At 47.8% G+C, this 24459-nt stretch overlaps 2 protein-coding genes across 2 annotated transcripts in view; both read right to left on the bottom strand.

Annotated features, from left to right (window-relative positions):
* LOC128878498 (zinc finger protein 853) overlaps positions 1–3483 on the bottom strand; it is a 166073-nt gene extending 162590 nt beyond the window's left edge. Inside the window, exon 1 of the mRNA XM_054126749.1 lies at positions 1742–3483. Coding sequence (XP_053982724.1) covers positions 1742–2806 — 1065 coding nt within the window. The 5' untranslated portion in view covers positions 2807–3483. The remainder of the gene's footprint in view (positions 1–1741) is intronic.
* A 1331-nt stretch (positions 3484–4814) lies between these two features.
* On the bottom strand, positions 4815–7945 carry LOC128884613 (uncharacterized). The gene is made up of 3 exons (XM_054138099.1): positions 7864–7945; positions 6553–6837; positions 4815–5099 (listed from the first exon to the last, which is right to left on the bottom strand). Exons 1-3 carry the CDS (start codon positions 7943–7945, stop codon positions 4933–4935), a joined length of 534 nt encoding a protein of 177 aa, XP_053994074.1. The 3' UTR covers positions 4815–4932.
* Between the last annotated feature and the right edge of the window lie 16514 nt (positions 7946–24459).

Raw genomic sequence — 24459 nt, 5'->3', positions numbered from 1 at the left:
AATTGAAAAGTATCTTTTATTATTTATTACAGCAGTTATTTTAATGTGCTTATTTAACTTTTTTCCACGGAACGATAAAGAAAAGATACTTTGTTCTAGTATCATAGATTGAATGACGTAATAAAGAAAAATGACTTGTACCAGCAAAGAAATGCTATTTACAAAGACAAGTAAGAAGTATTGCATCATTGATCAATTCTAACTAGAAGCCCTACAACTTTATCTTCTTTATAGTTAAAGTATTATAGTTTAAGAGAAGAGACCCATCGAAAAGTAACTACCATAGTCTATTTATACAACTTTTTCCGCGATGCATTAGCAAGGTAGAAATATGGCACTTGGTTCCAGCATCCAGCACCGTAATAAGAAAAATGTCCGACGCCAGGAAACGAATAGTGCAGCTCTGGCCAGAAATCAATCGCAACAGGAAGTTGTGCAAGTTTTATCCTCTGCCAATTTCCGTTCCCCTATCCCAGTTTCCAGAATCACCCGGTACAGGAAATTCCGTCTGAAAACGAGTCGGATGGTCTCCGCGTAAAAAAAGGGAAAAAGAGGAATAAAAAGAAAACGTTCGGATTCCTATTAGCGGCGAGACCGAAGCATATTCGCGGGGATATATTTACTTAGTTTCCTCGTATCGAAGCTCGCGGGACTGCGGCATCGCAGAAGCACGCCGCGATATTTTCTCGAGAACATCTTCTCGGCGTACCGTATGACGTATGCGTATAGTATTATCTGTGTTGCGCGGGTCAAGAACCCCGAGAGACGACGTATCTGCATCTCCTCGCATCGGTGTGCGTGGGCCGCGTTTGCATTTGTGGCCCCGTGACTCTAATGTGTGCGTGCCTGCCCGCCTGTCCGCCTGGCTTGCTCGCTCGCTCGCCGTGCTCCTCTCCGCGAGCGCTCTCTTTCTCACACTATCGCACTCCCGCTCGTTGTGGCCTACAAGCGTGTGCGAATACGTCTGTCGTGCGCGTGTTGCGAGCTACGCGACGCGGTAAGTCAACGTATTCCGATGTGCGTGAACCATGGTCAGTGTATCTCGGTACAGTCGCAGATTCAAACAATCAGCAAAATCGTCGACGATGCTCGATTCATCGAAAAATCGTCCAGCCGACGCCGACGCTTCCCTTGCGGAGTGCAGGGTCGTTATTTTTCTCCTGCGAGATCAACTAATCTAGAAAACAACTCCACCTAAAGGAACCGCGGATATGATGAACAGTCGCGTGGTCGCTATTTTTCTCCCGCGAGATCACTTAATTTGGAAAACCTAACAACTCCATCTAAAGGAACCGCAGATATGGTAAACAGTCGTGTTAGATTCGAGACGATACACGTCCTTATCCAATTTAATCGTAGATGCATTCGAGACCCTAATCGTCGAACTTCGTCTATGTAGAATACAATCGCGTCGCGTCGGAATTAGATCCGTGTTAGGCAAAAATTGTATGCAAGTTACGCGTAGAAATATTTGCAAACGAGCGAGCAGGAAGTGCCGCGTATTTTTCACCGTTAGCAGAAACTGTTTGAAAGTATTGTCCGGCGTCGGTCGGTCCAAGTAAACGACCCTATTTATCGGTGCATTATGCACTTTTATCGCGGTTGCCTCGTCCCAGTTTATTTATCTCTTCTCTCCGGGGCTACGGGCGAGTCTAACCGAGATCGAGAAAATAAAAGCGAGAAAGAAAAACAGATAGGGAAAAGCGTGTGCGACGAACGAATCGCGAACGCGTTCTCTCACCTGCAACTCGTTGACGAGTTTCTCCGTGAGGCTGGTGTCGTGAGAGTCCTGGCTGGTCGCGCCTGGGCTCAGCATCGAGTTCTGGGAGTTCTGCTGCTGGTTCGTCGACATGTTCATCCCGGCGAGACCGCCGTTCTGAGCGATGCTGCCCGCCATGTTCAGCGCCTGTTGTTGCAGATTCTGCGACAGGTTCTGCGACAGGTTCTGCGACAGATTCTGCGCCTGTTGTTGCAGCGCCTGCTGACTGAGACTCTGCCCGAGGTTCTGGGAGAGATTTTGCGCCTGTTGCTGCAGCGTTTGCGACAGGTTCTGCGCTTGACTTTGGATGTTCTGTTGGAGATTCTGGTTGGCTTGGCTGAGGTTCTGCGGTTGATTTAACAGCTGCTGTTGTTGCTGCGGCGACAGACTCGGCGTTAAACTTTGCGCGAGATTGTGCTGCAACGTCTGTCCTAGGTTCTGCTGCATGTTCTGCGTGAGCGCCTGAGTCAAGGCCTGTCCCAAGTTCTGGTTGAGGGCCTGAGCCGCTTGGACCGCTTGGACGGCCAGCGACGGACTCGACGCCTGGGACATAGACTGCTGTACCTGCGCCAAGTTGTGTAGACTCTGAGCCATGCTGGACGCGATGGCGTTCTGATGATCCGCCTGTGGTGACGGCGTGGTCGGTGCCGGGGAAGACTGATGCTGCGATCCCTGAGGCGTTTGTTGGCTCATGGACATCGCGTGCTGTTGTTGCTGCTGCATTTGTTGCTGCGGACTAGGCGTTTGGCCTAATCCAGTGTTAGCGGTCTGTTGTACCTGCGACACGCTCGTCTGCTGTTGCTGCTGCTGCTGCTGTTGTTGTTGTTGCTGCTGCTGTTGACCGAGCGGACTGTGCATCTGCTGCACTTGCTGCTGGTGCTGCTGGTGTTGCGTCGAGTTCGAGATAGGGCTGTGCTGTATCCCCGGCGAATGCTGGGGCGGCCCTCGTTGCGGCTGTTGCCAGTAGTCGGACATCTTGAAGACATGTTGTCGCAGCGCGTGAAGGTTCGCGGCCGCCGCAGTGACGGCCGACGTTTGGACCTCCATGGGTTCCGGCTCGTTTTCGAGGTCCGGTTCCGGCGTGCTGCAAGGATCTTCCTCTTCCTCCTCGTCTTCCCTCTCGGTGATGTCCTCGTCGTCTTCGTCGTGGATCCTAACCGGTCTGTCCGTCTCGGAACCGGCCGATCCTCCTCCAGCAACACCAGCAACACCACCGCCACTTCCACCGCCGCCACTTCCGCCACCGCCACCGCCACCGCCACCGCCACCTCCACCGGCTCCACCGCCACCTCCTCCACCTCCTATCCCACCCCCCGAATCGCCAGAGTGGAGATGATTCCCGGGGTGATGCTGATGATGATGCTGCTGAAGGTGAAGGTGTGGACGCGACTCTGGATTTTGGCCCTGCTGCTGCTGATGTTGCTGCTGCGGTTGCTGATGCTGTTGCTGCTGCTGCTGTTGTTGTTGTTGCTGCTGCTGCTGCTGATGGTGATGCTGTTGCTGGTGATGATCCAAGCCAAATTCGGGTTGGGCTTGTGTCTGGGCACGTAGGTCCAGGGCCGCCGTCGCGTCCGAAATTTTGAGGCCTTCGCGAGAAGCCCGGGCTACCCCCTTCCGGCGCAGCTTGCCCGCTTTTTCGCACCCCTTTTGGTAAGCAGCTCGACGGCCGGCACACTTCCGCGCTCGCCGCCGTTCCTTCCTATCTTTCTCCTCGCTGTATCGCGCGTTCCTTTAGCCCAGGATCGTCCTAAGGACAACGATCCTCGCTCGACTTGGGCGGCGGGCAACGTCAGTTACTCGCCACCTGCCTCGACTTCCCGGGCCTGCTGCTGCTTCCTCCCGCTACTTGGCTCATCAAACTCTTTCCCTCGGTACACCTCTGGTCTTGTTCGCGTGCCTCTTCTTCCCACTCTTCCCTCTCACCGAATCCTATTTATTCCTCGTATGTTTCGCGAACACCACCGATCAGTCGTTTGGTACGCGACCGATGGACCTTTCGCCTTCTACGATCTTCGAAACGTATTTCCCGTAACGCGATCGCGGATCTTTCAATCCGTCACTGATCCTGCGTCTCCGCGGTTCGGCGTTTCATACGCGTAGCACTCTTCTACGGTCTTCTTTTTCTTCAGCTCCTCCTTCTTACGGTCTGCATTTAATGTGTGTGCGTGTGTACGCGAGTGTGTGTGTGTGTGTGTGTGTGTGTGTGTGTGTGTTGCGTTTCGTGTGCGATGCGCGCGCGAGCGGACGTCCTCCGACACTGTGGAGAACACCCTATTTCTTTGTTCTATCTAACTTAAAGTCTATCGTACACTTAAGTTCAGGTTAAAATTCAGGATTGCCCAGCCCGGACGGTGTGAACGAGTAGGACAGTACGTGCGGATGCGAAACGCTGTCGGTCCAAGTCCGGTGTCGCGGCCTCTGTGCCTGCCGGGTGAGAAAATCGCACTCGCGGATGACACTGCTCGTCCCGTTTTGCCCTGAGTAGTTCGTAGCCCCGTTATGTCGATGTACGTGTTGTATGTGCGTGGTGTGTGTTTGTGCGAACTCGCGAGCCCTTGTGGTTCGTTCGAAGCGTGGAAAACGACTCGCTTGTCCACCGTGTGTGATACGTCGTGTGCGATCTCTTCGTACCGGGACGGCAGTTCTCCGACTGCGGTGATTCCGCGTGTCACTCCGCTTGCACAGTGTGTCGAGGTTGCGATGCTGCTTCCGCCGCTGCTTCCTCTGTCTTCGCGACCCTTCTTCGTCCTGTTCCTCGCGTCCGTTCACGACTTCCCCTCGAAATGCGACTCTAGGGTATTTTTAACTCTTTAAAAGGAATTCTATTCGATTATCGATTAACCGCTCGTCGTTACCGATATCGTCGATGGTAGTTGTGGTTGCTTCTTATTATCGTTTAGGTTTAATAATATTGCACTTAGGTACACTCGTTTTTTGAACACACTGAAATATATATGTATGCGGCGCGAGGTTCTTTCTAGCGAGCTCCTTCTTCTTCCTCTTTCTCTTCCTCTTCCTCTTCCTCTTCTTTCTTCTATCTCTTCCTTTTTCACTGTTGGTTCTTTCACTTGCTTCCTCTCCTTTGAATCTATCTCGATTTCGGACTCTTATCCTCGCGTCCTTCGCTCTCTCGCTTTCCCGTTCTCTCACCTTTCTGTCTTCGCTACTCCGAATCACTCTCGTCGCAACCCCGCTTCTACGCGTCTCGCTTTCGCTCTTCTTTTGCTCTTGTGTTCCTCCGCTTCTTCTGCTTTGCTCGTCTTATTCTGCTTCTTCCGCTTTGTCCAGTCTTCCTCTCCAGCGCGGGAATCTCTTGCTGCAATGCGTCTCCCGCTCGAAGCTGCAATTCAGAAAGAAAACTCTATTTTTATGCCGCTCGTTTATCACCACAGTCCACGTTCGACACTATTCTCACTACATCTTTCGTTACAACGCGCTAAAAGCATGCACCGGAATTTCAGCACGAACGGCTAACGACAGCCGCGGACTGATCTCGATCCTCGAATCGGCATCTACTTCACGATTTACGGACACCTTTTTGCCACTCACTGTCAAAACTCAACTGAACCCCCAGCGACGCTAACTTTCGCGAGAATAAACGACAGATACGGACGAGAAAACGTTCGAAAACGGAAACGTGCATCGGAAAGGGGACAAGGATTTCCAAGGTTTCGAACATGTCGTCAAGGTTCGACGTTTTCGATGATTTCACTGAGCGAGATGGAAGCTTTAGAAATTTTTGAACAACGCGACGGGAACACTCTCGACGGAGTCGAGATCTACACTTTTCAACTTTAAGAGTAATTTTACGATTCGGTTGCGTCGAGTCGCGGAAAACTGTCCCTTTAGAGTCGCACACCGACAGCACGTGAGCCGCGGATCGCTGTGCCGTCGCGTCAAAGTTCGCCACTGCGAGAGAAAATTCGTTCGCGGGAGTCGAAGAAAGTTTGCGATGCGTTGCACTTGGAATTCGGCGGATTCGCGGATTGGAATATTAAAGACTTGGCTTTCTGAGAATTATCGCGAATTTTCAGTGGGTACACGGATGAGTCTGCGTCGAGAATATTTCTGTTGGAGATTTAGGGAAATATTCCCGACCGATTTTAGGGAAATATTCAGTGGTCGGATAAATCTAGTCGAATGCGAGGATCGTTCGACGAAACGGAGCTGCACGCGACGAAAGGTCTTTGAAGGCTTCCTTGAAGATTTTCGTCACGATCAACGAGAGTTCTTGTCTGTCGCGTGACTTCAAACCAACGCGAGTCCTTTAAACTGGACTCGAGGAAGCGGTAGAAAGGTTCCACGTCACCTTGCAAACGGTGATCCCCGTCATTGCAAACGGTTATCGTTCAGCATCGACGCGCGTTAGCCGTTGTACGAGTTCACGGTATCGCGATCTGCGAGAGTCGAGGCCTCGACGGATGCTCCGAAGAGCGAAGTAACCTCTGTCCCGCGATCTCGCGTTTATCCTTGGTTATTCCGTCGAGGCACTTCATTTCCGTTCTGGACGACGGGATTAAGAAAGGACCGAGCCGTCCGCGATCGCGACGAAACACTGGAGACGACGATGACTTGTACCGGGCATGTCGGAGTACCAGGATGGAGGGGATGGATCAGCGAAAGAGGGGAAAACTGTCGAAAATCGCGACGGAAAAAAAAGAAGAACGAGAGTCCACTATTCGTGCACAAGGACCGTCACTTTTGGTTAAAGTCCCGCGGAAGCACACAAAGTGTCGGAGCGCACAGAAACAATCTCGAGTTCGAAGACCGAAGGAAAATCCAAGATCCCTTACGTTCAGAGATCGGAATGTCTGTCGATGGAGAAAAGCGACAGGCGGATCGTGGAAGGCGACGATCGTACGTAAACACGCTCGGTCGGCTTCTCTTCTCGAAGTGTAACGTGCGAGGATGACGATGTTCCAGTATTCCGTAGATAGTCACGAAGACGGAGCACGAAGACGACGACGACGACGACAACGACAACGACGACAACGGCGCGTGCACGATCGAGGAAAAAGCTTTCTCCTCTTCCGCGTTCTCGAGTCCTTGACGGAGGAGGAACCGAAACTGACTCGGGTCTGCGGCTCGCGAGAAACGCTAAGTCCTTCTCCGTCGGCGGGGGCCGGTGGTGGCGCGCTTCTCAGACCGCGTGCGTCTGACTAAAAGCCACCCCCTCGTGCCTTAAAGAACGCGTGTTCGGGTAGGGGCGTTGTCTTAGGTGGTGCGCGGTCGCGAAATTTCTGGCTGGCTCCGGATGCCTTCGCCGGCTCGGTTTTCCGCCTAAGAGGCTCGCGAGCCGGGGTCCGCGAGTGCTGGGCCCCGGCTCGGGTCACCCTCGACCGACGTCCGACGTCCGACCCTTGGTCGGTCCTCCCACGGCCAAAATCTACCTTCGAGAGGACGAAAAACTGAGCCTGCCCTAGGACAGCAGTTTTCAAGCCACCCCTCTTTTCCTTCGCCCCCACCAACCGACTACGTCGAGGCGCGCGCTCTGTCTCCCCCTTTTCCTCGACACTCCGCCGCCCTTCCTCGCCCCGCGCACCCAAAGCTCCTTCTGCCGTCTCCACCGTGGGTGGGGGACTCTCCGACTCCGCCGACGTCTCGGTCGACGTCGGGGGTAGCCTTCCCAAGGGGTGAGAAAGATAGTAGGGGCTCTCTTTCTCCCTTGCCTGTGCTTCCGCTTTTTCTCCTTCCCGGTCCTCTCCGTGGAGCCTCTACTCTCCTTCTCTCGATCTCCTCTCCGTCCGCCGCGGAAGGGTGCAAGATCGTCCTTGTTCCTGTTTATGCTTCGACGCCGGACATAAACACTCGCGGACTTTTCGGACGACCGGATACCGCGAACCTTTGAAAATATCGGCACCCCCGACCGCGACTTGGAGTCTCGCCCACGTCGCGTCGGACTCCTTGCTTTCCGCGCTTCTCGTTAAAGTGAACGCGTGCGTGCGTGCGTGCGTGCGTGCATCGCGAACCGACAAATTCGACTGACCAAAAAATTCCCCTCGAGGATAAGGGGGTGTAGTCTGAGGTACGAATAAAAAGAAGGGGACCGTCGTATAAAAATGGCCTCCCTTCGAGCTCCGTATGGCCACACACGCGTGACTAACCAGAACGGGGAGTGGGACTTGTTTTTTTATCCCTTCCCACTAGGTCGACCCTTCGAATTACTTTTTCCCCATCGATCACCATTCTGTCCAGCGCGATCGCATTCTTCTGTAGAATGATGTACTTAAGAGCTGGAGAGTTTTCTTCGTACGAAAATATGGGTGAGATAGATTTTTGCGAAAAGAAAGTTTACCATGTTAATCCTCGAGGGTTGTTTTCGAGTTTCGAGATCTCGATCGGAAGATGGATCGTCGACCTCGAGGACGTCGACTTTTCAACGGAGGTTCGTTTCATAGCCAAGGGTGGTCGATGGCCATCCTGCTCGTCTTACGCACCCTCCTCGTCAAATAGACAGCCCCTTCCCTTCTTCTCGGCCCCTCTCTGTTGCCGTCTAACGTGTCCACCCCACCACCGCGCGAGCTTTCCATCCCTCCTGGACACGGCCAACGTCTTTCCCCTCTGTTCGTTCCACCCTCCTTCTCTTTCATTTCCCAGCTATATATATCGTTTGCCACCGTACGAGCCACCCTCCAACCTCGAGGAGAGGTTTTCCCTTCCTTCGGCTCGGCTGCTTTCATCCCCACCGATTCGCCGCGCCGAGACCCCCACGCGCCGCTTTTTTACGCTGACCTCGTCTTTTTTTCCACGTGGCATACACGTGGAAGTGTGAGTTCGGAGGGCGGAGAATCGTGTCGCTGTTTTTTTTCCAGCCTACCCCCACCCGACGCGCCGATGTTCCGTCGCGTATACAGCATCCACCCTCCGATGCTACCTGCCACGGGCTCCACGCTTCAGGTGGACGCAACCGCCGCGAGAAAAGCAGCCCTCTGTCACCCTTACGGCCGACACGCGTCATCCTCAACCGAGTCATCCGTGAAAATCGCGATAGCTCGTCTCTTCCACGAGACTTTTCCTCTCCTTTTGCTATACCCTTCGCATCGGAGATGGCTCGTATGACAGATGGGAGGTTCTAATTGGTTGCTTCACGTTTACTTTCTCGCGTTCGTTTGCGTCACGTGTGACCCAACGATGGATTTCTTTCCAAGTCCTTGTTGATATTTTGTTCACTTTTGAGGGGAAATTTGCATTTGTAAGCGACGTGGACTGCGAGGAAGCGGCTATATGCATAGAATGATAAATTCGCAGAAACGCAAGTACAATCTTAACAAGTTAACCTTTTATCTCGAATAGTCTATAAAAGATATACATTTCTTTGATTACTGGTGGAATACGAATTCGATTCACCAAATAGCCATTACACGTCTCGCTGAAAGTTTATCGACGTTGCGAATGAATCGCTGTAGGGTAGATTTTATGCATCTATTGTTCGAGCGAATCTTCGTCTAGCTCTGGACCAGACATCGTTCGGAAATCGACGCAGGAATTTAAGTTGATACGCGGAGGGAAGATCGAAGAGCCTCGATAGAGTTTCGACACATGCCTCGATCTATCTGCCGGCCGAATCTGACAGATGTCCGTAACCGTACGAGCATTTTTCGACCATGCATCTGCATAAACACGCGAAACGGCGGCGCGGGGGAGTGCACGGAAAGAAGGGCCCCTGTACCACGATCACGATCGAACTTCCGGCCGCGACAGGCTGTTACCGTGGTAGAAATTCGCCAAGGAGAAAGTACACACGCGTAACTTTGATCTAACCTTGTATTCCTACAATGGAATATTCAATTTTACATCGATTACTCCGATCACATACGCGACAATTTCTCGACAACTCCCTCGCACCGTGCAAAACTTTGGAATTTCTGATATTTGTGGAATGAATAAAGTATTTGTTGAAGAAAGTAGATTTTTCTAGAATAAAGAATACATTATTCCAAAGATAAAAGCTTAGGATAAATTTTTTCATTTTGACAGTTTTGAACCTGGAGTTTTGAGACCGAATTTTATTTTGAATAATATTGTTGGTCAACTTTATAGGTATAAGTGGGTGTATTTATTTCCGTTTATTCTAATTAACGACTTTATAATGATATTTTTTTAGTTGGGTGGATGTTCGATGAGTGAGACTGTTTCACAACTTAACTCAAAGAATGTGACATATACATATAAAAAAATGTTACGGCCAATAAATCAGCCCCCTCTTGCCATTCAATTTCATATAAGAAACTTTTTTCGTATCTTTAATAGGTTACGAAATAATCGGCTGTCCAGGATTTCGTGGGACATACTGTATGTGTGAAAATACGTTATTCGTCCAAAACGATTAACTTTTCTCCGTCATATACGCGTAAGTTACGAGAGGATTAATCCAAGTTTTTCATTAGCCTCCTGACGTACGAAGTACTTCATTTTCAAATACGAGTAAAGAAGTGTGTAGCATCGTTTAACGATGACAAAGTTTCCCTAAGAAAAAAAGTATTCTTGTCACGAATTCTTTACGTGGAAAGATGAACAGTTTCGACTAATCGTATCGGTTTGGCACGATACTATAAATTCTTGTAGACAAAAGTAAAGAAGTTTAATCGCGAATCCAATTTTCTGTTCGTTTACCCGACGCACGCCTCTCGACTCGCGTAAAATTCGAAGAAAGAAGCGACGGTCGTCGAAATTTTCCCCTAGAATTAATCCGTATACGAATTGGTCCACCAATAAAGGGCTTTTTCTGATTTCTATGGACTGGGTATCCTATTCATCGACTCTCCGTTTATGGGCGGATGAAGCCTATCTACGATCAAATGACCAGGTACACCGAGTTACCCGAGGTTATTTTTCGAGTAGGCCGGCAACTTTTACGACGGGGAAAATACGCACGAATTTATGGACTGGGGCGATAAGTGCGCGGGATGGGCAAAGAAGGGACGGGTGGGAGGAGGAGGCGCATTGGGCAATCGAGGCTCGTTTTAAATTACAAATGAACCGGCAGGGTGAAAACAGGTGAGAGCCGAGGCTTCTTCGCGAAGGGTGGGTGGATCGCGAACTGCATGCGCGCATATGCACCGGGCGGCATTCGCACGGTGAACGGGAACGGGAACGAGAACGGGAACGTCCAATTGCAGCTATGTACGTGCACACGTTCATGTAGCATTTTAGATCCCAATCCCGATCCCGATTCCCCCGATCCCGATCGGCAGCTGGAACCTCAACGGAACCAACCGACACAGAAAGAGAAGAGAATCGAGTCGAGCCGAGTCGGTGCACACGACGTGCACGTGCACTTGCATCTTGGCGGCCAGTTGCGCCGCGACGCGACTCGCCGTCTCTCTCGCTCTGTGAATCGACTCGATCGACTACCCTGATAGAACGGACGGCTCTGCGTAGGAAGACATTTGTCTTCTGGCCCTGATCTTGCCTTCTTTCTTTCGATTGTCCGCCTTCTCGACCGAAATGAGACCTCGAGACCCCCCCCCCTCTCTCTCTCTCGCTCCATCCAACCGTATCCGACTATTTTCTCGATACTCTTCGAACATTTCTGCGGATCGTGACTCGCCACTGTTTCTTGGACGTGCAATTTTCCTACTCCTTTTCCTTTTGCAAAGGAAGAATCGAACTACTGTAAATCTATCTACTCTTTCAATAGTTTTATCATATTAGGTTGTCCCAAATGTTTCTTTCACGACTTGCACTCGGTGTTTATGTAAATAGACAACCTTATCGCTCAGAAGTTGACGTTACACACGGTGTCCCGTAGCGGGTGGTAGAAGCAAGTAAAGGGTGATTTTTCGTGAAAAATTGAATAGAAAATGTACAACAAATTTTCTTCATATGACGCTTTATTTTCGAAAAGAATACATTGAACATTTGTCGAGTACGCGTGTACTTGATTTAATTTCAATTCGACGGATTTTACTATCTTACTTCTGTGCGTCTTGCAATGTTTACTAACATTGTCAACATGATGATATCTCTTACATCGATTTTACTTTCTTGTTATGCTTATGATCTACAATGAAATCTATCGAACTGAAACTAAATCAAGTACACGCGTACTCGGCAAATTTTCAAATATATTCTTTTCGAAGATAAAGCGTCATATGAACAAATTTCATTCTACGTTTTCTATTCAATTTTTTTTATGTAGAGTCACCCCTTACTCGCTTGTACCGCCAGTTACGGGACACCCTGTATAGTTAATAAAGGAAAATATTAGATTGCCCGAAAAGTTTCGTTCGCTTTATTAATAAGTAATACATGCACAATAGTTTATGTTTTATGTTACATTACTGAATTGTGCACGATTCATTTTGCTCCATTATTATTACAACATGAATATCTATGAAATTAGATTGTCTATTTATAGAAACACGACCACATACAATAATTGAGTGCAACTCGCGAAAGAAACTTTCGGGACAATCTAATAGCTCGTACACAATTCCAGTAATGTAACATGAAACATAACGCATTGCGTATGTATTACTTATTAACCCTTTAGCCTGTAACAACTTGTGAGACACTTGATCCGAAATTCGAGCCGAACACGAAAAACACGAGTCGAACAAGTCGTATGAAAGTGCGCAGAAATGTTATACCTGATTATAGCACGCCTAAAGTAAATTGTAGGGCAAGAGGTTAATAAATCTATGAGGTTTCGAACGTTTTGGAAGAATAGTACAGAGAAGACGAAGTAATCTCGTCGAAGGCGATGAAAAATTAGTCTCCAACATCCATGAGCTGCAACTTCGACGACGACTGACATTGAACCATGTATTCGACGATGTTGTCGTAGCCATCAATCTTTCTTTTTTAATTCAAGAGCTTCATAGGTCTGAGTTAGGTCTACTCTGTGCTGCTCCTCGTACTTAATATCTTCGAGTTAGAGTGTCCTTTAAGAATCTCACGAACAATAGTACGAATAAACTATGATCAACGACGATATCTGTGATTTAAGTAGAACAAACGAAACAGGCCTGTCATCGAGGGTGCTGAAAACATTTAACACAGAAACTCGCAACTTAACGATAGAACTTTCAATTAGACGTTATTCCAAAGATCAACTCTTACATGGAATTCTTTGACTTGACAGTTTAGAACCTAGTTTTAAATTGAATAATATTATCGTTTAACTTTATAGGTACACGTATTTTTGTACATTTCAGTTAATGACTTTAGATTCGCTTAATAAAGGAGAACGTTTCCAGTATGTAACGGTTAAGGATAACGAGAAGGTGAACACTGTTGATGATTTCGATTCAATGGAAGCTAAGATTACAATCAGGATTAAATTCCAGAAGGACGATCGTGAAATGAATTGCACTATATATGATTTAGGTGCACTAAGGAAGAATTTGTTCTTTCGAACGCGAGGTAGATCGGACAGTTGCTTTTCTAGGACCAAGGAGATATTCGACTACATGAATACATCTTCCCATTCCAAATCTCACAATTATCGTCTAATCACGTGGTCTTTTTCTTCGATTGTCCTTTTTCTGTAACCACTCTCTCTCCATCCAGACTTTCTAGACTATCCCCTCGCCACTCTTCGAACACTCGTCTAGATCATGACCGGCTCCGATCGCACGCTTCCTGCCGAGTGAATAGAATTTTCTCAGACTTCCGTGGAGGTCGAAACACGACTTCATATTATATCGAAGAGAAGACGAGGTTTTCAAGCGAGGTCGCCTGGGTGATTCACCCTTTTGCCAGAAAACCTCCCCGTGGTGAGGTGACGCCTGGTGGCCAGCCGGGGAACAAGGGTTGAACGAGTGCAGAAAAGGGTGACTGGTTCCCCGAGGTTTCTGTCCGTGCTAATATCGATCGCAGGAGATGAGCGCGATCCTTGCGCTCGAGGACCACCGATACGTTCGAAGCCGCGATCCTCTTTTCCTTCTTTCGTTTAACTCACGTGCCTACCTACTTCCGGAGTGTCGGCGAGGAGCAGAGTGATCGCGAAAGCGCGTCCCGTAGCTCGCTTAAAGCGATCGTTTCCTCGATTACAGCCGGAACGACGAACCGGAGGGACGAGTGTCACACGAACTATCGAAACTGCAATCCGGATTAAGAATTCTAACGGTAGGAGTGCTCGGTAGTAGGATGAAATGAGCGACGCGTCCGGCGCATTACGCAATGAAAGAAACAAATGAAGCTTAATAGAAAAACTGCCCGCGCTAGAAAAACCGTTCCATCGTGCGCTTAGTACAGCTGCGGCAGAAAGTCCAGCGTTTCTACCCTCCAGCCGCGAATGCTTTCGAGCAGTCTCGGAGAAAGCAACCGAAATCGCAGCTTTTCCATCTTTACTTGACGCGTACCGTAGAAACACACGGCCAGCTGGCGCGATAATTGAAATCACGTTTAAACGAATCATGAATCGATTAGAAGTGGATCCAAGGCTCGAGAGAAAAATAAAACTCAAGTGTCAACACCATATCGATACATTTGGACGCGTATACATTTTCGTTTTCTATTTACTGATTCAATATTTAGCTCGTAACAAACCTTAAAAGCTGGCCCTGTTAATTATCCCCAAAGAGTTCAACGGAAGACTCACCGACCCCCGTGAAAGATAAATTCGTTATTATAAAATCTCGACGGCTAACGCGAGGTGACTGTTGACATCAGTCAACAAAATTCGCGCGTCCATTTCCATTCCATCCAAACACGGTTTCGTCGTCAAAGCTGATCGCCAGGCGCGGGTTTAATGAAAAATGTTGAGCGACAGGTGTGTATCGGTGCCGATTTGTCGGCGAAGAATCAGCGAAATCGATTTATCGCGGACAAAAAGGATTCACGACGGGTTGGACGAATGTTTCTGTGACTTTCCTGTTAACTCATTCCGTCGTAAAATCGGGAATTGTCGTGCACGTGAATCACCGACGTGGGAGATCAAAGTGTCGGGCGAAACTCAGCGCGGACACCGCGCGACGAGGCCCAGAAACGCGTCGCTCGCATTTTTCCCGACTGTACCACCACCGTCGACGTCTGTGGCTATGTCAATAGGAGCCAATCTAAGTACATATGCACACACAGATGTAATGCAACGCGCGGTGCACGTTGTGTAGACCGTGATGCAATCGTGCCTCGTGCCTCGTGCAGTTTCGACATTCTCTTTGCTCCGCGCTCCACGCAAAGTGCGCCAACGAGTGCCATGGCAGAAAATTGATGCGCTTCGATTGAGATCCGGACACCACCGTGTTTGTCCGTCCGTCTGTTTCACCCTGGATCCCCTTCGATCCACCGATTTTCCGCATCTCCTTCCCACCATCGGATAAACCAGACGAAGAGAGAGACGATCCTTCGCCAACGATCGCTCACATTTTTTACAACTCGTCGTGAGATAAGATAAGAGAACGCGTATCCAGGATCAAGGTAACCAAGATAAGCGGCCTCGTTAGAGATTGAATCGTGTCACGAGTCCACTGACTGACTTGCCCGCGCTCCACATTCGAGATGTATGAATTCAAGGTTTGCGGAAAAATTGTTGCGAGGGATGACTAAAGATATGTAGTTTGTAAAGAGGCTTCAAATGAATCGGAGATTTCAGTAAAAATCGTCGTAAAGCAACAGACACTGGCATTGATTAACACTTTTGCCACGGTAGAACTCGTGAAATCTCTACAGAGTTAAAACTTTGTCTCGAAACTATTGCAGATTAGATCATTTAACACGTCCTGGTATTTCAATTTTGTAACCTCACGAACTTCACGAATCCTATCCAGATTTATTTTCATTACCGCCTAACCTCCGAAATTGATTTACTTAGTCCCTTAACACGTTCATACCGGCGGTGATATTTGTGTTTCTTGCCATGAGACGGCGCGGTGGTACATGCTATCTGATAGACATGCGAGCGTGAGCCACCGGTGGTACATGCTGGCGGTAACGTGTTGATAAACGTAGTTCTGTGAAGTATTTATGAGCATATGCGCGACCAACGTGCGTTAGCTACACCAAAACATCTTCATCGCGGTTGATTCGAGGGTGGTGATATTCTTGATATGATATCGAGAAGCTGGGACTCCGACTAGGAGGATTAGGTTGAAAATCGTCACTGAATGACACTGGCTTCGATCAAAGTATTGTTGCGCTGGGGAGTGATGGCACATCAAGGTGTAGACATATTAATTATAACACGATTTATAGAAGAGCAAGAACACAAGACGTTAATTAACAACAACAAGAACTCAATCAGTTTTCGAATATGGGAAACACGTCCGTTCGGTGACAAGTCTGTCGACGTTCTCCCCATTCAAATGTTCCCGGTTCTCTCTCAACAGTATGTATATTCGCTACATTAACACATTTTTATAAGAAGATACTATGATAGTGGGCTATGATCGAACTGGGTACTTTTAAATACTAGTATCGAGAAGACTTCGCCTTAGTAGAAACTTATGTTAACAATCGTCGTTGAACAATGACTAGCGACACTGATGACGATTAGAGCATGTATCGTGAACATCAAAGCACACTTATCAAAGCTGACTGAAACGATTCGCTCCTAGCTGTCACTGAAAGGAAGCCAAGACTGTTGACTGGATACTCGTAAATTTCAGTTTCCTAAATGCTGATATTTCTACTAGAGACAACCGATTATAAATCTCATGAAGAATCGTCATCGAACCACGTGATCGACGATGTTCATGACAATTTTAGTATATTCAATGATTGGTAAGTTTCTTTTCTCAAAGATAGCGAGAGGTGGAGGTCTAATCTCATTGTTCCACATATCGACTGTGCTTAGAATCGAGCTAGAAATCTCACGAACAATTGCGCGAACGAACAAATTACGATCAACGACGATATTTGTGGGATTCGGATGTCAAAACGTAGAGAAGATGTAGCTTTTGTCATCGGGATTTACAATCTGAGGTTGAAACTTTGACAGCAATCGATGTTTCGTTAGATACCACTTTAAAATTTGATGTTGACCAAGTAGTCAACGATGTTTTCATTAATGAAACGAGAATGAACGTTCCTTCGTTACGGATAACTAGAGGGTCGAGACTGTTAATATCTTTGCATAACCAATTGCACTATTCACGATTCGAATGTAATAATAAAGTATTCATTTCTTCATGGTTCATTCATTGGTGTTTTTCTAGGGCCAAGCAGAGATAGGTTAGGGCATCACTGAATTTTTATTCGAAATCTCGCTAATAATCATCCCTCAACCACGTGATCAACGATACTGTTAACAATTTTAGGATGCATAAGGATGGACAAGACACTTTAGGTATAGATAAAGAAGTGTAAGGATATCGAGAAGCTGAAATTACGACTGTGCTAGAGTTTCGATTGAAAATTTCTGAGAATCATCATGAATCTAAATCTAACGCATAATTTAGGGTTCTGGGGGCAAAACGATACTTGCTAAATCTATATGTTTACGTTACATTCTTTCCCCTTCATATATTCCACTACGATGCAACGAAGTCGTTTAATAATTAAATAAATTGATTTCGATGGAATGGTAAGCCCTTTCTTTCACTCACGAGGGTGGCGATTGCGATTTGATTACGAAATCATAGAAAATCATCGTTGAGTTGACTGTTGTTACCGTTCATACAGTTACAGAATAACTATGACTAAGATTTAGATACTTCGATTAGAAGTCTCATTATAAATCGTCAAAAAATCATGATCAATGATCATATTCTTCAGGTGAATGTATTGTGAAAGAAGCATTCCTTTCGTTAGAAAACTGATGCATGTTTTAGATTGAAACAAGTGAAATTTTTGCATAGAATCGATATTTGATTTAAAATTTTTATGGAGAGCTGTCATCGAGTATCGCAGCTTAGAGATGAATTAGGTTAGCCGTTGCAAAAACTTCTTTCGTAGAAGGTGATAAAGAACTGTCGATGTTTTTAGATATAAGCATATGTAAGCTAAATTAGTTTAAAATCAATATTCAATATTTATGATTTTGTGGAAAATTCTCACTGAACTCGATGGTTTAGATTTACACCAGGCTATAGTCGACGATTCATGATGATTCGGGGGCAATAGAGACAAATTTCTTTCATAGAAAGTGGCTACGGACTATTGCTGTTTTTAAGGCTTTACTTACACGTCGTTGGTGATTCGTATTCAGCGATAGCCGACTTTCGATTTCAAATCTCGTGGATAAATGTCATCGAACCTTGCGGTCTAGACTAGTCGATAATTCAGATACAACAATGAATCCTTTATTTGTTGAAAAAATTAATTATGTTTTAGATAGGAGTAAAAAAGAGATCAAGACTTCACCAGTAGTCGACTCAGGAATTCTTCCGCAGGATTTGAATTGCACGTTATGTGCTATGTTGATGACTCGAATGTAACAAATCAATGTTTCTTTCATACAAGGTGGCGAAATGCTATTCGAAGCGAGTATAAGTCAATTTGAATTGATTCTCAACTTGATTAAGAATTGTTTAATTGCTGGTTGTAGGGCAAGTCTACGTCGATAATTTAAATTTAAGAAGTGGATGTTTTTTTCATTCAGCGAAAAGCTATCCTAAATCGAAACTAGCAAAAGTTAAGGTTGTGTCGGAGGTTGTCCCTCAAATTGATTAAGAGCCTGTGAATCGGCAAAGTGATAGGCAAAGTCTACGTTGATGATTCGAATGTACCGCGTAAACGTTTCTGTCGTGAAGAGAAAAGACAGTTCTCGTAGCGAGTACAAGTCAATTAGAAGTTGATTCTTAAATTGCTTAAAAAGGCTACAAGGCTCGTTGTTGACTAAGTCTACGTCGATGATTCGAATGGAACAAATGGACTGTTTCTTTCCTACATGCTGGCGTAAGGCAATCGGTATTCCCGAAGTGAGTAACAGTCAACATACTGTTATACATACTCATATAATTTCAAATAGATTCTCAAATCGATTAAAAATTGTTTACTAGGTACTCTTAAGCCAAGTCTACGTCGATGATTGGAACACAAGACAAGGTGGCGAAAGGCTATCGTAATTCTAAATCGAAACTAGTAAGATCTCAAATTGCATAAGACTCCAAGAATCGTAGATACTAGACTAAGTCTAGGTAACGAGGTAAACGAGTAAACATTTCTGTCGAAGAGAGTAAGAAAAGGCTTCCTCTATCTGTATTCCGAAGCGACGCGAGTAAAAGCGGTTCTGCGATCGAGTGTATAGAAGGAATCTGGCCAAGGATCGCCGGTGAACCCGGCGGTCAACGACACCGTCGGTGATTCGAGGGTAGCGGAATGGGGAACGTTGGGATTCTTTGGTCGTATCCGCGTGTCCAGGTCCGGATTGCCGTTATTCCGCGAGGGGGGGAGGGGGGGGATAAAAGAGGGTGGAGGGTGCAGGCGTGGGCCGTTAATCGCGGCAAATGCAAACGGTCTGGATGGAAATAGCCGGGCGAGCGGTAGCGATCGAGTCGAAAGTCGGGCGGTTTTTTGGGGGGCCGAAATGCAGCTTCGGATCGGACGGTCGGGTAGGGGAATTTTCCGTGAAAATCATCGACGTGTCCCGGGTCATCGACGAGCTCCGAACCCGGAACACGGTAGCATACACGCGTGCGAACGCATGTGCACGTACTCCGGCGGCAGAGAGAAGGTGGTAGGCTGGTGTGTCTCGTATATCAGGGTGGTGGTTCCCGCATAGAACGCCGTGCGACGGCCTCCCATTGGCCTCCCATTGGCCGGTCCGGGGGTGGCTCGCTGCAGTCATCGATTCAAGCAGTCATTGGCTGACTCGGCCCCGGCCGCCATTTTGAATGACTCCGGGATCAATACGCGGGGTGTGGAAAAAAAATGCATGCAGGCCCGCCACCCTCATTCGCTCTCGCTCTCGCTCGCCCTAGGTTCATGCCACCACCGACACCCAGAGTTGCATCGCCTCCTCTTTCCACCGTGGGGCACCCTAACGCCTTTCCGTCCCTGTCCACCACCCTCCCCCCTCCCCTCCCTCCTCCTCCTCCTTCTGCCCCCTGCCAGCATTCCCGGCGCAACAACAGCCGACCATCGACGTACCCAGCCAAATGGGATGATGGAATCTCGCCCTCCCGCTCTCTCTTTCGCACGCGCGCGCCTTTCTACGAACGCGAAACCGTCGAGTTCTCGCGTGTGTGGAACGTAGCGCGCACCCTCGCTCGAAAATCATCGAAAAAATCCTCGATGAAGGCGCGCTGTTGCCGTTGCCCGGTGCTCGTTCGAGTCCCGCAACCGGCCACCCACCCTCATCCACCCTCCGCCGTCATTCCCGTTCGTAATATACGTAACGCTCGCGTGCTGCTGCTGCTGCTGCTGCGTCGCTACGTTGCATGCCGCGGACGGTTTTCAAGCCGGGCCTCCGGCTCGCGAAATAGGAAATTTCAAATCGAACACCCTTGCATGCCCTCCCCGAGCACCCCGCGATCCTGTGTCGCCCGTCTCGCCTCCACCCCCCTCCCGATCATCGACTCCCGGTTCTGGCAACGATGCGTCATCGCGAACATGGAAAATAAAATGATTCCAAGCTCGCTTCGCAATTTTTAACCCCTCTACCCCCTTTCTCCTCCATCCTCCGCGATAAATTCGTCTCCCGACCACCCCCGAACTCTCGCCATAGAAGCGTTTTTATCGATAATCCCTCGGAATAGGCAATTTTACGTGCTTCTTAACATTCGGGACCTTGTAAACGCGAAACGAGCGATTCTCGGTTTGTTTACTCGCGAAACGATAGTCGAGCGGCCCCGAGGTAGCCATCGGGCCCGTTGCACAGCGCTTAATAATCCGCGAATTATAATGATAATGCGCGTAATGGCGATACTACGGGGCAACGGTAGCGATTACGGCGTAGTTGCTATGATTACGGACGCTTTCTTGCGTCTAACCGATTTACCGCAATAAGTGTTGCAGCCCGTGGTAAGCGCGGCGCTGCCACGCACGAAAGTGTACAATTACGAGCGGCGAACTTTTGCGGCGGTCGTTGCTGGGTGTGCCGTTTCCGCGAAAGGGTTGTTATTATCGCGACCGGGAAGACGCGCGCGATCGAGACGATCGAGAAACGCGTTCGATGCGACCCGTTCCGAACTCCGCGAACATCGTCCGATGTCTTTTCGCTAGAACGGAAGCATGCAGCATGCCATGCGTAACTTTGTTGCAATTGTTTTGGGCTACTTACGTTTGGAACCGAACTAATTGAAACAAGGACATAAGGCTTCTCTTGGTAGCAACGACTTTTAGATCACATTTTTAGTTATTAAGAATTTTATCGTTTTTTTTCATTTTTTCGCGTTTAAAATTTACGTTTAAAATCTAAAGTTTCTCAAAACTTGTTAAAAATATACTTTAGTCATATCTTTACAATTTACTTTGTTAGGCGTCTAAAGTGTTTTTTTGTATTTTTTTTCTTAAGTATTCTTTTTTTATCCCCCCTGTGTCTCCTGCTTGTTCCTTCGACAGTGTAGGTATACTCTTCTTTCTTAAGGCAATGCTTTTTTGTTTAAATTTCGTTTCTTCGCTTTTTTTTATGCTTTTTTTTGATATTTTTTTCTCTCTTCTCTTGGTTTCCTATATTCCTTTGCTACGACTTTTCTCCTTCTTTTTACGTTTCTTCGTCGTCTTCTTCTTCTTTTTACTTGTCGGAATTTCGAAATGAGGATCGTTCGAAAGTAAGCTTTGTTTCTAAGTAATCGAGTCCGGTTTCGGCAGAAACTTAAGAGGAGTTGTTCAGACTTTGTGTTCCACAGACAAAAATCGGTGTGTGTGTTTCGGAAACGGCGAAATTAATTTTTCAATGAAATAACTATGACAACACATAACAACACAGTGCGACGCGTCTGAAACAGAAAAAGAAGAACGATGCTCGTCGACGATATCCGGCACGGTCCCCGCGTGATCGATTTCGACGATTTACGAGTTTCGGACGCGGCCGGCAATTATTCGAAGGACCGAGAATCCACGAGGTGCTCAGTGACCGCAGATTCCAATCGAGAGAAGCTTCGTCCACTAATTCGGAAATCGCGACGCTCGACAAGTTCTAGGATGAAGCTAGAGAAGTACGAGTGAATGATGAAACTATTTGTCTTTGTGTTTTGTTCTTGAATTTGTTAAAACAATCAAGGCCGAAAGTTTTGAAAGGATAGAGTTGGTACTTTAAAAGCAGCCAAGAGCTCATGCGTCGTAAATTCAAAAATCGTGTCTAGACAATTGCAAAAACATTGAAATGTAAAACATATCCTAATTGGAAGATAACGAATCTAACTATTCAAAGTTGACAAATGTAAGAAAGAAGTATGGAAAACACTGATAAACGCGGCACTCGAAGGATCAAAATTTCATAGATCCATGGAGGAATAGAAGGATGGATAGAGTCGGCAGAGAAAGTAAAAATGTGTAAAAATCGCGGTTTGAACCTGCCGTCATCTACAGCGGAAGATCGCGTCGGCCGGCATGAAAGGGGGTTGTGATCCCCTTGGTCGAGGCGTAGGGGCGCCGAGGGTTTCGAATTTCCCGCGGTCGAAAGGAAAAAGCCAGGTTATAAGAAGGGGCCCACGTGACTCGAGGAACGAATGAGCGTCTTCGTCGCCCCCGCCGAGGTCGCCCGCCCGCCACCCCCTCCAGCTATTCCCCTTCTAGGGAGGCGCGCGGCGTCGTTCCTTGCGCGTCGTGGTAAGACGCGTCGGGACGCTGGCTCCGTCCTCGTCTCTCCTATCTGTTTCTCGGTCCTTTCCTCTTTCTCTTCCTCGCTCTCGTGCTTTCCCGGACTTTTCTCCCTCACGTGCTCCTCGCGGCTCGCCAGTGTCTGTCGGTGCGTCGCGGGATGGTGATCTTGCCAGAAAGCCGGCCTCCTTCTTCCTCCTCGGGTACTTCCTTTCCTTTCCGTTCCTGGTTTCCCTCGGCCCCTTCACCTCTCGACCCCTTCACCTCTCGACCAGAAGCACCCTCGAACCCTTCGCGATCTCACCACAGGACGTCCCGCGATCAACCGCGCGCGTTCCTCGGTCCTTCTTTTCCGTTCCGGCGACTACGATCGCGACGCGTTGCCCCCCTCACCCCCCCGCGCGCGCGAACCGCCCCCTCGAGGACTACTCCCGAGGACTCGGGCCCTCGGGGACGTCTTGAGTCGTTTCAGTCTCTTCAACGAGCACCTCGCCGCGCACCCGAGGCGATTTTCTCGCCGATCGCGTTGCGAAATCCGCGTTTAAGGGAATTTTCGGTTAACCTTTGATAGAGGCATTGCGAGCATCCCCGTGTCTGAGTAGCAACTGCGCCGTGGCCCCGTGCCGGGGACCCCCACCTCACCTCCTGGCCGCCTCTATCGCACCAACGGGCCACCAACCCTCTCTCGGACGTGCGCCCCTCGTCCTCCCCGTAGCCCCGATGCCCTCGTGGCCTCTCTGTTGCCCGCCAGCAGCCCTCACCGCCGGACCTTGTCCCGCCACGTCCACCCAGCCACCCTCGCAGCCAACGCTCCCGACTGCGCTCAAGCGCTCTCGCGCGTTCGCCTTTTGCGCTGCGCAAACCCCGCCAGGTGGACGCCAAACTCGAAATCGCGGACATCCCTTCGCTTGCTTGCTCGCGCTACGCTCTCTCCTTGCTCTATCTGCGTCTTTCGACGGCGCACTACCTCGCGGTAATCCGATTTTTCTTTCGGCGAATCTCCGCGCCCGGTCAGGATGTTTCCCGAATGTTTTTAATAAGTCTTTCCGATGGAACACCCACCTATAATGTAATCCCCCCGGCAGGCCGCCGTTCGTTTTATCGATTGTTTCGATTGCCCCGTCGGTGATTCGGCTCGGACGTTTTACGACGACTCGTAATTCGACCCCCGGGTTGGACGGGGATTGGGTGACAGGAGCACCGTGCCGCCTCTCGGCTCGGTGTTATGGACTTGAACATTATTTTACCCAACACCGATGCTTCTTTCTTTCTTTTTTTCTTTCTTTCTTTCTTTCTTTCTTTCTTTCTTTCTTTCTTTCTTTCTTTCTTTCTTTCTTTATTTAGCTTCTTCGAGTTTAGGGTTAACTCTACACTGCGAATTGATGCACGTATGCATCAACCGCATTTTTCTTTGATATTTTATTACGAATAAACAACACTCTGCATACAATACGAACTACCCACTAGTTTAAAGGAACCGTCGAGCACAAAAGAAAACTTAAACAAAATAGTCCAGCTACTTAAAGATGCACATATATGGACCAACATCTAACATTGGAGAAAATCTCATAACAAACTGTCGCTAATAACCAAAGGTTGATGGGACGTTAAATATGTAATAAAAAAAACAACAACATATGCGCTGTTCCCAATAGAAATAAGACATCTATGTGATAAAAAGATAATAGCACTACTGAAAATAATTAGTAGACTGCGGATCTATATGCATTTATAGAAAATTTGAATTTTGTAAGAAACTACAAAATGCAAACAATATACATGAATATAAAAAAGATTGATAATAAAGTTGATGTTATAATATTTGGAAAATAAAATAAATTCCGATTTAGGTTCAATTTTTGTAGGCACTTTGAAGATTTTATTTTGCATAAAGATCTGCAGTCTAATAATTACTTTTGCGTCAAATCATTTTTACGGTAGAGTGTTATTCGTGTTTGCTCCGATTTGAAAAATTGGCCACTGTAGGATTAAATTGCACCCGTTCTTGTTTAAGATCGCCGATCTTTGCCGAAATCGAATGCCACGGGGAAATTTTCGACTCATCGTTAACCTTTTGCGGTAGTTGCTCCCGCATGGCTGCCCGTTTCGAT

Source organism: Hylaeus volcanicus, chromosome 1 (genome assembly GCF_026283585.1).
Source record: "Hylaeus volcanicus isolate JK05 chromosome 1, UHH_iyHylVolc1.0_haploid, whole genome shotgun sequence".
Classification (NCBI taxonomy): Eukaryota; Metazoa; Arthropoda; class Insecta; order Hymenoptera; family Colletidae; genus Hylaeus; species Hylaeus volcanicus.
Note: the sequence above shows the minus strand (reverse complement) of the source record. Positions and strands in the feature narration are given on the sequence as shown.

Coding starts and splice junctions, on each gene's coding strand:
- LOC128884613 (XM_054138099.1), bottom strand. CDS start 7,945: ATGGTGATCGATGGGGAAAAAGTAATTCGAAGGGTCGACCTAGTGGGA. Junction 6,838..7,863: donor AAGTCCCACTCCCCGTTCTG/GTTAGTCACGCG, acceptor CGCGAGCCGCAG/ACCCGAGTCAGTTTCGGTTC. Junction 5,100..6,552: donor AGACATTCCGATCTCTGAAC/GTAAGGGATCTT, acceptor TCTGAATTGCAG/CTTCGAGCGGGAGACGCATT.